Here is a 14,180-nt window from a genome sequence, read left to right as displayed (position 1 = left end):
GGTTTAGAAGAGGCCATGGTACTAGGGATATTGTAGCTAATGTCAGCTGGATCTTGGCTGAAAGCAAGGAATACCAGAGGAATGTCTATATGTGTTTCATTGACAATGCAAAGGCATTTGACTTTGTGGACCACAACAAAGTGTGGCTAACTCTGAGAAGAATGGAAATCCCAGAACTCTTGATCATGCTTACACAAAACCTATACTTGGACCAGGAGGCAGGCAGAACAGAGAGTAAGGGAACACTGCATAGTTCAAAATTGGGAAGGGTGTAGGCCAGGGATATGTCCTATCTCCATATCTATTCAGTCCGTTTCCTCTAGATTTTCAGATTTATAGCTTTCCATAATATTCCAGGATTACTGATTTAATTTCATTTGATTCCATGCTGTTGTCACTTCTTTAATTTCTTATTTGAGTTAGTTATGTCTTGATTGTTAAGTTTGCCAGTGATTTATCTGTTTTGTTGACCATTTCAAAGAACCAGCTCTTGGTTTCTTAGAAATGGTAATGGAAGAAGACTGCCTATCTCTCTTCTGTAGAATCAATGAGGGATTTGAACTCCTGGAGATACACAACTTTTTGGTTAGCCTTACTCCCTATGGACAGCACCACCAAAGCTCCATATAAGACATTTATTATGTTTGTTTTATTAGCATTTTGAATGAATAGATTATTGGTAAACATTATTCCATTATTTTTTTGCTTACATACCACACTATTTTTAGAATGTAATTATTAATTGATAAATAGAAATTATTTTTTAACTGATGTCACCTATATATATTCATTTTTGAATAAGAATATTTTTAAAGTTTCATGTTTAAATCAGTGCTATCATGAGTATGAATGTCTTTTAGTGTAATGTAACTCTGGAACTAGAAGAATTACTAATCTCAATGAAGTTGCATTTTTCCTTTAATTAGGTTTGTAAAATTATTCCCCAAAATTACTTTATCAATTTGAATTCCAACAGTTTATTGAGTGTCATCTAGTTATATCCTGTTTTATTGTTGGTATTTCAGGACTTCTGACTGTACAAATCTGTTAATATGAAGGCATGTCCTTTGATCAGTATTAACAAGATCTTACTTGCCAGGAAGGTTGAGCTGCATTCGTTTTGTTATTGGTTGTTGGTTGTTTATCTTCCGAGTCCATGAATTAAAGAATACATTGTGTGTTGTGGTACTACTAACTGAAAGGCCAGCTTTTCAAATGTAGCAGCAGCTCTGCAGGAGGACAGACCGTCTCCTTGTGTGAAAATAGATGTACAGCCTTGGAAACCCGCAGAAGGGTTGCTATGAGTTGGAATCAATTCACTGGCAGTGAGTTTTAGGACAGAGAGATAGAGCTATGTTATGTTGCTTATCAAAAGGTCAGCAGTTCTAATCTACTGGCCATTCACTGTAGATAGATGGGCAATCTCATGCAGTAAAGATTTACTGAGATCAGTAAAAATTTATTAAATACATAGATGTTAATAAGTCCATAGCTTGTTTTTCACTGTATCATATAGATGTTTTAAATATTAATTTCTGTTTTTTAAATGATTTGTCTAATTTAAAACATCTGTAAAAATGCTTTCTATCTTGGTGTCAAGAAGTTAGTACCTTATTTCCTTCTAGGAGTTAAAAAAATTTGCCTCTTTTCTGTAAAACTGTAGAACAAAAAATCCTTGTATTTCTTTGGATAAACAATTTTGTTTATTCCTTTTACTTTTCTATGAGCAAGATAATTATTACCTGGTAGTTATTTTACTGGCTTAGTTAGGTGAGCTGCTTTGAAAAATGTCTTCAGAATCTGCAATTAATAAAATGAAATCTTTTTTTCTCCAGATTAGGAATCATTTTTCAGTCCCATTGTCTGTTTATGAAGGAGATGTTTTATTGGGAACTGCTTTACCTGATGATGAATTCAACATGCCATTGGAATCTTACCGGTGACTTTTTTTTTCCCCCTTTATCTCTTTAATTCTTGTTAAATCTTTTTTAGAAATTTTAGTTTCTAGTTATGTCTGGATATCTACTTTTAAACTGAGGGTTTGATCATATCTGATTACTAATGTTTCATGTAATACTGATACTATTTATGTAGGGTTTTGGATGTAGTAGAATTTTTTTGTTTACTTTAAAGGCATTTAATATACTCTGTGTAAATTATATTTTGCTAGTAAATATAATTTTAACTACTTCCAATATTGACATAACCATAAATATGTATGATTTTCAAAAATGCCTAATTTACCATGATTATTAGCTTCTAGATAAATATATATATATGTGTGTGTATTATATAGGTGTGTGTGTGTGTATATATGCTATGATGAAGTGATAATTTAGTTTTTAATAGTTTTTAGAAAGAGGATTAAAAATTTTTAGAAAATATTTTATATGCTAACTATTCAAAGTTAAGGGAGCTCTGGTGGCTTAGTGTATGGAGTTGAATTGCCCAAAGGCAGGCAGTTGTATCCACCAGCTGCTCTGCATGAGAAAGAAGGGCAGTCTCTTTCCATGAGATTTACAGCCTCTGAAAATCTCCCAGAAGATCAGCTATGAGTTGGTTCTGACCTGCTGGTACACAAGAGCACCAGTATCTTAATTAAAGTCACTAGTGACCAGCGAGCTCGGATTTTCAGTTTAGATGTTGGTCACTTACATTTAAAATATAAAGCTATATATATCTTACATATATGGTTAAATATATATATATTATAGATAATTATATTAAATAAATATGTATAAGCTTACATCTGGAAGCAGGAGCGGCATCCACTTCCAAAATGGCTTGCCTCTGGAAACTCTGTGTACGAATAGTCCTCAGGCTGTTCGTTCATAGGGTCGCTAGGAGTCGTCTACGACTCGACGGCATTAAACAACAACAATAAGCTTACATATCAAATATAAGGTATATATAAACTAGGAGTTACCTTTGTAACTGTAGAATTGAAATGTACTGGAATATAAGGTTATAAACTGACAAGTAGTTACCTTTGTATCTATAGAATTTAAATATACTGGTCTTTCAGTTAGTCAGCAAATAATTATCAAGTGTATTTGGGATATAAGGTACTTGATAATTATCAAGATGAATTGGGCATCATTATTTCCCTTGACCATATCCATCTGTCAGATTGTCGTACTCTAGTGACTTCTATGTTTGTATTATGCTAGAACCTATGTCATAGGTATTTCCAATTCTAGCAGGTCACCCACAGGAGATTTCGAGGAGTGTCCAGGCTGAGACTAAAAAGACAGGCCTCGTGATATACTTCTTGATAGTTAGCCATTGGAAATTCTGGTATCACAACAAATATAATCTGACACTTTGTTGGAACATGAGCCCGTAGGTTGGAAGGTACTTAACATACACAGGGGTCAAAACAATAGATTTGGACATACCAGCAAATGTGAAGATGATGAAAGACTGGCAGTTGCTTTTCTTTTTTATATATGGGGTCACCATGAGTCAGAGATGACTTGACACTAATGGTAGCAGTGTCGTTGAGAGAATAATGTGTTAGATAAATCTATAAAGCAGTGGACTGTAGAGAGTTACAGAAAGAGCTGCAGTTACAGAAGACTGTGGAAGTACAAAGGAGAATAGTGGTGACTCCTGTAATGTGTGCAATCTAAGGAAGGACATTCATGAAAAAAAAAATTAGGAGCTTTAAAAGCGTAGGATTTATATAGCTCTGTAAGAGTAGTTGGGGTTTGATTAGAGTGTAATGTTGGAAAATGAAATGTGCTAGATTCAGTTTGTGTAGATATATTTGCTCTTTGATTTTTATGTCATTTTTATAAGTTTTATCTTAACTGTAGTATATTAAAATGTATTTCTTCATTCCTTTATCAGAAGATGTGCTATTTTCTGTTTTAAAACTTTAAAATTTTACTGTCTCTTGTCATTCAGACTTTCTTACCATTAACCTTCTCCTTTCTTTCCTCATTGGTTTCCTAAACATTCCTTTAAACTTACCCGTTTCTCTGCCTTTTATTTTCTGAAGAAGAAAACTTTTTTGGAAAATTGTTTCACCCTCTAACCAACCACAAAAGAGTTGTTGACCACACTCTTCTACCCTCACATTGCTGAGCATGTGTTGCTCTTGGTCCCCAGCAACAATGGGCTCGAGCATGTTGGAGATTATGGGGAGGGTGCAGGATAGGGCAGGCTTCCTGTCGTCTGTAAGGCTGCTGTGACTCTTAGCTGACTCAGTAGCACAAGAGCAACATAGTACACCAACTGCTTACCTTGTAATGTTACTTTCCCCCCCATCTGATTATGAATATCTTCCCTAATTTTCACATTCTTAGTTTTTTCTTGTCATTGATAACATAATGCGCTTTACAAGGGCTTCATAAATCGAATATTAAAATTAGAGAATATTAATTTTTCACCTTTATAAATACTATAAGTAAAACTGCATAGCAGAATGACAAAGAGAGAAACTAGAAATACAATGGACAAAATCTGGTAACTCATTTAAAAATAATTTTATGTGTAGGTCAAGAAGGAAGAATTTCTTTGAAAGTCTAGACTGCTTGTAGCTGGCTGTCTCTGAAAAAGGCTCCATAGAGAAGTGGGCTTCAAGGGCTCTGTTCATTTTTAATCCAGCAAATCTAAGGTACTACCAGATACCTTAGATCTACACAGAAATATATGGAAGATAAAATTTTAGGACTAGGTGAGCTCTGGTGGCCCATTGGCAAGAAGCTGCACTGCAATCTCAGAGGTACACAGTTCGAATCCACCAGATGCTCTACTGGAGAAGGAGAAACAGTCTCCTCCTCTACCAGTCAGACCTGATTTGACAGTACACACAAAAAAGAATAAAATTTAAAAAAAAAAGTTTTGAAAAAAATAATTTAGGACTAGAATTTAGGAGAATAGTAAGGCCCATTGATAGCTTTAACAGTCATAGAAATTAATTTTGCAAATATAAAAATATGTAAATATTTATTCTTGAGTACAGCCAGATTAAAACATAGTAATGTTAATTGAAATATAATAAATGTAGAAAGAGTTAATTATGAGCAAAAGTACATAAGTAACATCTAGTAATTTTGTCGCCATTGCATCCACTTATTTGCAACTATATATGTTTTGATAAAGTTAAATATCAGTAACTTTGATTAAAAATATAAAAGTTAAGTAAAGGAGGTATTTTCTTATTCTAAATAACAGTCATACAATTTGATATGTACTTTATTTTAAAGCATTTTGAAGTGTTACATTTAATCTTTTATGCAGATCACTCCTTTTTCTGATGCCTGAAGATGAGGGCTATCAAATGTGTGAAGGAATTGAATTTGAAGAAATTATAAAAAACGATGGACTGCTTCTAAGGAAGAAATGTATAAATACAAACCCTTCCAAGAAACCGTTTATTATCAATATTGTCCCTGAAAAAGATAATTTGACATCTCTTTCAGTGTATTCAGAAGATGGATGGGATTTACCGTACATAATCCATTTATGGCCACCAATTCTGCTCCGAAACCTTCTTCCATACAAAATTGCTTATTATATTGAGGTATTCTGGGTTTCCCCCTCCTTCCCCCACCCCAGTTTCTTGTCTTTACTTTTATAGTTTAGTAATTTAAAGTTATGATCAGTAAAAAGAGATGGACAGCAAAAAAACATATTGCCGGTGAAGAATATTATTATTTTTAAAATAGAAAAGAAATATTTCAGTCATTGTGTGTGTGTGTGTGTGTGTGTGTGTGTGTAAATAAATAAATAAAGGCAATTTAGAAAGATTTCTTTTTCACTGATGTAGCTTAATTCTGTGACCACTGAGATAAATAGAAACTATTAGTATAAATATCCTATGCCATATATTCTTTATGAAAATATTGCATTATTCTCTTATACAGTTTAAAAAACAGATATAGAAATTGTTTGTAATTATACTATCTGAAGATATTACTAAAAAAGTTTCAGAATCTGTATTACTGAATTTTTTTAATTTATAAGTATTTTATAAGTAATAAAGAATGGCTAGCAAGCAGTGTTTGAAATAACTATGTTAATAATGAGTTTGTATAACATTCAAATACCAGAATTAACAGGAAACTGTATTTACAATATATTATATTCTCCCAGTGAGAATTTTATTTATAGAATTGTAGTGTCAATTGCCCGAGATGATTACAGGTCTTACAAAATACTTTGTCTTTTCATCTTCATTTAAAGATTCATTTTGGTTCTTTTCTCTTGATAGATAACTTGGGAATTTTTCTCTTAATAGATAACCTAGAAATTTTTCTGCTTAAAAATCTTAATAATCTATTTGCTATGCTTTTCAAATGAAAGAAAACAGTTTCTGTTGTCATGTATTAGTTTATTTTTCTATTAATTTCTATGTTGTTGGGTGTTTTTTTAAAATAGTTTTCCTCGTGTGTGGTTTTTTTTCCCTATAATTATATTTTATTAATTTTCATAAACATTTACAGAGATTTTGGGTTTCCATTCATTCATTGTTGCACTATTCTCTCTACCCTCCTCCCAGTTTGTTCTTGTCCAAATGCCATAGTGCTTGTCAAAGTCAGTTCTGATTAATCTCCTTTGTCGGTGTGTCCTTTACTATTCCCTATCACTCCTCCCTGAGAGAGACTTCACCCTGATTCGTAAGGAAAAGGGGATGGTGTATTCTCTTAGCTACTTCCTGCTGAAAAGGGACGCTGTGGGTTTCAGGGTGAAGATCTTCTCTCACTACTCTAAAGGGCCCCTTTGGCAGTAGGAAACACATAGACTATTATGGAGATTGATTTTTGGAATTTAGATGCACTCTTATTGATTGTGCTTGGCCGTACATGTTCATATCCTTGAAGATGTATCATGGGGGTGTTGCAACCTAGAAGACACAAATTTGACTAACAAGTTATAAGTACATGAGTCAAAAATTATGGAAAAGTAAGAAAAGATTCTTTCATTGTTTTACAAACCCTCCCCCAGGTCCCCTCCACCATGTAGCCCTCGCTCTAGTCTCCTGTGATGACAGAAATACCTAGTTATATATCTCTTTTAAACAGTTTTCTCCCTCCTCTGTTTCAGTGCAGTATACATTATTGAACCCATCTTACTCAGTCTCTCCCCAACCCCAAGGACAGTCCCATTCTACAACAGTGGCATCATGTAATATTTGTCCTTTTGTGACTGGGATATTTCACTCAGCATAATGTTCTCCAGAGTCAACCATTTTGAATAATATTGCATGAGTTCCTTGTTTTTTAATGCAGCATAGTATTCCATTGTGCGAATATACCACAGCTTCTCTAGCCATTCGTTTGTTGATGGGCACTTAGGTTGTTTCCAACTCCTTGCTATTGTGAACAAAGCTGCAATAAACATGGGTGTGCATATATCTGCTTGGATGTCAGCTATGGTCTCTTCAGGGTATATTCCCAGTAGTGGAATTGCTGGGTCAAATGGTATCTCTATTTGCAACATTTTGAGAAAGCGCCATACTGCTTTCCACAGGGGTTGCACCATTTTACACTCCCACCAACAGTGAATCAGGGTTCCAGTTTCTCCACAACCTCGCCAGCATTTGTTGCTTGCTGTTCTGTTAAATTTTGCTATTTTGACTGGGGTGAAATGATATCTCATAGTTGTTTTAATTTGCATCTCTCTTAGGGCTAGGGATTTTGAGCATTTCTTCATGTGTTTGTTAGCCATCTGAATGTCGTCTTCGGTGAAGTGCCTGTTCATATCCTGTGCCCATTTTTCTATTGGATTATTTACCTTTATCTTGTTGTGGTGCTAAAGTATTTCATAAATTCTGGATATAAGTCCCTTATCTGGTATGTTATTACCGAATACTTTTTCCCAGTCAGTGGCTTCCCTTTTTACCCTACTGGAGAAGTTTTTGGATGTGCATAGGGATTTGAGTCTTAGAAGATCCCATTCATCTGTGTTATCGTCTCCTGGTTGTAGGTTTTCCAGGATACTGGGAAGACTGTTTATGTTGTGAATTAGGACTTCTAAGTCATGTGTGGTTTTTAGGGTAGAAGAGAGTGGCATTAAAAGTTTTGTTTCAGGTGAAATCTGGTGAGGCATTTTCAACTTAAGTTTGTATCCTTCAGAGCCTTTAAAAAATTCCAATCAAAAATTCTTTATGAAAATTTAGAGCAAAGCAAGCTTTAGATCTACATGTTAATTACCATTCTTACTCTTATGGTAGTTTAACCAAACATCCCAGAATGGCTGCATTATTGATAAGCTAGGTGAGTTGTTACTAGACTTGTTTTTCAAGTTTCTTGATAAATAACTTTGGGGCAGCTGACCATTTTCCTTATTGTGTTTACTGTTTTAGTAAGGCTTTATATGGATCAAGAATATGATATAGTTTTTGTCCTTCAGCTAACCATTGTGTATTGTTAGCATTTTCTGCTGCTTTGTGTACTGTTTAACGTAACTGTACAACTGGGTATAAAATGTGTAAGGGTAACAGTTACTTCTCACTGTTAGCAGAACTTCTTCATGTCCATTCTGCAGTAACTGAGCCTTTGCAGTTCTGCTTCTGTTGGCCTACAAATTTTCCCCTGCTAATAAGCTGAAAACTAACGTGTATGTATGTGTGCATGTGTGTTAAAAGCTTGGTGTTTTTTCGATATGGTTGACATAATATAGTGGTTAAGAATTAAGCACTCAGGGATACTTAATTTTATGGAGCATCTTTAATTTGTCTTTACTTGATGTTTCTTGGGATTAGATTGACATTTTGAGTGAATGATAATTATATGAGAAGCATTGTATACCTTTAATTGTAACATATGAGGGGATATAATAATATGTTAATATAATTCTTTTCATTTTTAAACACTTAAAAATGGTGATTTGAATGAAAATGTATGAAGTATTGGGGTTTTTATTCAATAATTCAAATACATTTTGTTTGATAACATTAGTAACAATACTCAGTGTCTGATTGTTGACTTATGTATTACCTCTCGCTTCACCCATCTTAACAAGCATCTATTACCTGTTATCTTTTCTTGCTCTCTACTTCCCTTCTCATCACTAATAACTATCTAGAATGATTGTACCTGTGTCTAGATCTTAACTTTTTATAATAATGGTCTTGTGTATTATTTGTTCTTTTGTGACTTATTTAATTTGGTATAATGCCCTTTCTATTCATCCATGTTATGCAATATTTTTCAAATTCTTTATCATTCTTTGCTGCATTGCAGAATAGTACCATAGCTTTTTTATTCGTTCCTCCTTTGATGAACATTGGGTCATCTCCTTATCTTTGCTATTGTAATTAGTGCTACAGTGAACATTGGTGTGCATATATCTGTTCATGTGACCACTTTTATTTCTTTGGGATATTTACCTTGTAGTGTAATTACTTGATCAAATGCTGCTTCTATTCCCGTGTTTCTAAGGAAGGAGCAAACTGCTTTACATTGTACATTGCTACCAGCAGTGTATGGGAGTTCCATTATTTCCACAATCTCATCAGGATTTCTTGTTTACTGCCCTTTTGAATTTTGCTGTTGCCACAGGAGTGAGATGGTAGCTGATTGTTTTGATTTGCCTCTCTCCAAAAGCTAGTGATCTTGAACATTTATACTGTATTAGACATCTGAATATCTGCTTTGGTGAAATGTCTTTTTATTTCCTCTTCTCATTTTTGTCAAATATTTTTTCTAAGTATGTAGATTTTCTTTTTAGTCTTTTGAGTAAATTGGTTTTTGATGTACATTAGGGTTTAAATTTTTTAATATCTCAATCATCTAGTTTATCCTCTGCTAATTATACATTTTTTTTGTTTATATATTTGATAGCCTTCACCATGGAGTAAGACTCCTCTAAGGTCTCCCTAATTTATTTCTTTGAAGATCTTTACTGTTTGAGGATTTTTTGCCTATGTTTTTGATCCATTGTTAGTTTATGCATGTTGATGTTGTTGCTATGTGCTTTCGAGTCAGAACTGACTGACAGCTGACCCTCCAGTTTTTAAGGGGCTGTAAATTACAAGGGAGTAGAATTCCCACCTTCCTGCCTCAGAACAATTGACAATTCCAACTGCCTGGCCTTAGGATTAGGAGCACAATCCTTTACTGCCAAGGCCACTAAAGCCCCCTAGTCTTTACATATGATGTAGAATATGAATCTGGTTTCCGTAGATTACTAATTTTGCCAGCATCATTTATTAAAGAAAGTCTTTTTACTGCTTAATGGATGTAATATGTCAGAGATCAGTTGGAGGCATTTGTCAAACATTGGTGGATGGATTTGTTTCTGAGCTCTGCAAAATATATTCCATTGACTAATATATGTGTAACTATACCAGTACAGAGCTGTTTCGTTTCCATTGGCTACCTAGTGAGTTTTGAGACCAGAAAGTATAAGGTTTTGTTTTTTGTCATCTTTAATGCTTTGCCTGTCAGAATCATTTTGCTTTCCATATGAAATTGGTGAATAATTTATCTATTTATTCAATAAAGACAACATCTAAATTGAATGTGTATTATGTCTGTAGATCACTTTGGGCTAGTATTGACATTTTTACACTATTCTTCTGTACATGAACATGATATGTTCTTCCATTTATGTGGGCCTTTTTTCTTTATTGTTAGGATGGTTTGTGTCTCTGATTAGGTTTATGCCTAAATATGTCATCTTTTGGGTGACATTGTTTTCCTTATTCTCTTTTAGATTTCTCTTTGTTACCATAGAGGATCCAGCTGAATTTTGTATATTGATCTCATACCCTGCCACTTTGCTGATTGTTTAACTCTAGATAGTAATTTTCTTGTTGAATCTTCAGGAAGTGTGTGTGTGTGTGTGTGTGTGTGTGTGTGTGTTTGTTGTTGCTGTGTAACACTGAGTCTGAACCAACCCATAGCTGACCTTCTAGCTCCAGGATTTTCAGAGACAGTAAATCAAATGAGAGAAGATTGTCCATCCTTCTCCCATTGAGTAGCTGGTGAATTCAAACTACATGCCTTTGAGATTGCAGTGAAGTTTCTTAAAAATAATCTATAGATGGAGATAATTTTAATTCCATTTGCTAGTTTGGATGCCTTTTGTTTTATTTTCTTGCATTATTACACTGACTGGTACTTCTAATACAATATTGAATAAGAGTTATGATAGAGGGCATCCTTGCCTGGTTTGTGGTCACAAGGGGAATGCCTTCAGTCTCCTTCCACTGAGAGTAATATTGACCACTGGTTTTGTATAGATGCTCTTAATACTGTTAAAAAACTTTCTCTTCTATTCCTATTTTCCTTTACAGTTCTTTGAAAGGTGTTGAACTTGTCAGATGCCTTTTCTGCAGCAAATGAGATGATCATGTCCTTTTGTTTTATTGAAATGATTTATTACACAGATCTTCCCTCCCCCAATACTGAGCTGTCCTTGAATACCTGGTATGAATCTCACTTGATAATCATAAAGAATTTTTAGATACTATGTGAGATTCTATTAGCTGTGATTTTATTGACATTTTTACATCCATGTTCATGAAGGATAACTGTCAGTAATTTTTTCTAAAGTAGTGTTTTTGCCTGGCTTTGTTACCAGAATTCATTCACTGTCTCAATGTAGGAGTATTTTTTTCTATATTGTAAAATAGTTTGGGTAAAATCGCTTCTTCTGTGATGGTTATTAGAATTCACCAATGAACCCATCTGGGATATTTTTTGATTGGGAGTGTTTTTCACACCTGTTCAATACCTTCTTTTGTGATGAGTCTGTTCAGATTTTTTTTTTCTTAAATCTGTGTATGTTAGCTTAGATAAGCAGTGCATAAATGGATAACCATTCATTTCCTCGGGTTTTCATTTTTGTTGACAGTTGTACATAGTATTCCTGTTATCTGTTATCCTTTTAATTACGCCTGTTTTGTGAAATCACTCATTTCATATTCATGTTAGTTTTGCCAGCAGCTTCTTGATTTTACTAATCTTTTCAAAGAACCATCTTCTAGTCTCATGGATTCTTTTTCTAATTTTTTTTTTTCTGTTTCTTTGCTTTTCTTCTCATTTTCCTTCCTTTCTTTTGGAGACTGAAAGGTTTGCTTATTCTTCTTTTTCTAAATTTTGGAGATGTGGTTAAGTAGTATTGATTTTGGTTTTTATTTCATTTTGATGTGTGAATTTATTGCTGCCAGCTGACCTCTGAGTGTTGCTTTTGCTATGTCCCAAAGATTTTCCTATGTTGTTTTCATTCTCGTATGTTGTAAGAAATTAATTTATTTCTTACTTATTGTTATCTAGTAATATTTACTAGAGCTTTCTCTATATGAAGTATATATTAAATAATTGTTCCTACAAATTTATATACAGTTCTGTATCTTAAGTTACTTTTGTCATTTGCCCTATCTTTTTGTGGAATGAAAAGTTCTTGTTAAGAAACAATGCACTACTGTGCCAGGCACCATTTAGGAATTGAGGATTTAAAGTGAAATTTGGCCCCACATTAACAAAACTTACATAGGATCTAACTTAGAGCTGAGAGAGTTCTTGTGAATATGGAGTGTATAGGGGGGTTGCGCTGCTGCCCTGGAGCTGTACTTCTCTGGTGTTTTGACTCTACTAGTGTCTCAGAGAGAATGGTGCATAATCTCTCTTTTTTGATTTACAACCTTGAAACCCAATGGAGAGTTAGCAATTGATCCCAACTTACTGTCAACGAGTTTCAATTTTTGTTAAAAACTTTTTATATTCTACTCTAGTTTATTTTAAAAATACAAGCTATTAGGGAGCTCTAGTGGCCTAGTGGCAAGAATCTGCACTGCAATTCCAGAGGTACGTGGTTCGAATACCAGAGTTTGTGGTTCAAATCCATCAGATGCTCTGCTGAAGAAGGAGGGGCAGTCTCCTCCTGTACCTATCAGATCCGATTTGATGGTACACAAAATTATGATGAAAGCTATTTATTAACTGAGTAAGCTTTTGAAATAATTTTGATCTCTAAAAATAGAAAAGCTCAAGTCTCAGATTGCATATTTTCTACATGTTCATGCAGTTGACAGAGTTAGGATTTCAATATATGTGCTCTAGTTTTAAACACTCGTTTTACTGATACATTTCAAGAGCATTTTGAGCACATGGAATATTTAAATATGTTTTTAGTATACGAAATGGTTTTCAACTTATTTGTGTGTATTTCTTTTTCATATATACATGTTTTTAAAATAGTATTTTTTTTTCCTCCTAGGGTATTGAACATAGGATTTTTACTTTGAATGAAGGATGTTCAGCACAGATTTGTACTGCAGAGTTGGACAAAGCCAAGCTACATTTGAAATTACTTGACTATCTAAATCATGATTGGAAAAGTGAATATCAAGTAAAACATAACCAACAAGACATTAGTTTCATCAACTTTACCTGTGTTACAGAAATAGAAAAGACTGACTTAGATATTGCCATCCATGTGACTTATAATACAGGCCAGGTGGTTGTGGCATTTCATAGTCCTTATTGGATGGTCAATAAAACTGGCCGATTGTTACAGTACAAAGCGGATGGAATTCATCGAAAGCATCCACCTAATTATACAAAGCCAGTTTTATTTAGTTTTCAACCAAAACACTTTTTTAATAACAATAAGGTACGCAATTAAAAAAGTAACCCCAAACCTTTTCACTGCTCTTTAGCTGATTATCTTTTTGTTTTGTTTTTAGATTTCTGAAGACTAAAATTTTATATAACATAGCAATAACAGTCATTACTATATGAGTTATAATATTAGAATATAGTGTTGGGAAATGTTTGCTATAATAACAATTGGTGTTTTGACTTATGTAAACATATAAAGTTAACAGTTTAGATAGGAATTTTTAAAGTTACCTAATATACATTTAATTTGAAATCTCTTTCTAGGTTCAACTTATGGTGACTGATAGTGAATTGTCAGATCAGTTTTCAATTGATACTGTTGGTAGTCATGGAGCTGTGAAATGTAAAGGTCCAAACATGGAATACCAAGTGAGTTAATGATTGTTGTTGTTGTTACATGCCATCGAGTTGCTTGCGACTCAGTGATGTACAACAGTTCTGAACCCTGCTCTGCCCTGTGCCAACTTTACTGTCTCCAACACACCTACCCCCCATTACTCTAGTCTCTGAGTCATCCATCTCATCGAGGGTCTTCCCCTCCTGCGCTGTCTCCTCCCCACCCTCCCAAGCATAATCTCCCTTTCCAAGGACTGGTCATTC

At 34.0% G+C, this 14,180-nt stretch overlaps 1 protein-coding gene across 1 annotated transcript in view; it reads left to right on the top strand.

Moving 5' to 3' along the window:
* VPS13A (vacuolar protein sorting 13 homolog A (S. cerevisiae)) overlaps positions 1–14,180 on the top strand; it is a 289,570-nt gene that overhangs the window by 172,107 nt on the left and 103,283 nt on the right. The window contains 4 exon segments of the mRNA XM_006891989.1: positions 1,836–1,939; positions 5,248–5,530; positions 13,177–13,572; positions 13,845–13,949. Coding sequence (XP_006892051.1) covers positions 1,836–1,939; positions 5,248–5,530; positions 13,177–13,572; positions 13,845–13,949 — 888 coding nt within the window.

This window comes from Elephantulus edwardii, unplaced genomic scaffold (genome assembly GCF_000299155.1).
Source record: "Elephantulus edwardii isolate Elephantulus edwardi_28Jun2011 unplaced genomic scaffold, EleEdw1.0 scaffold00108, whole genome shotgun sequence".
Taxonomy (NCBI): Eukaryota; Metazoa; Chordata; class Mammalia; order Macroscelidea; family Macroscelididae; genus Elephantulus; species Elephantulus edwardii.
Note: the sequence above shows the minus strand (reverse complement) of the source record. Positions and strands in the feature narration are given on the sequence as shown.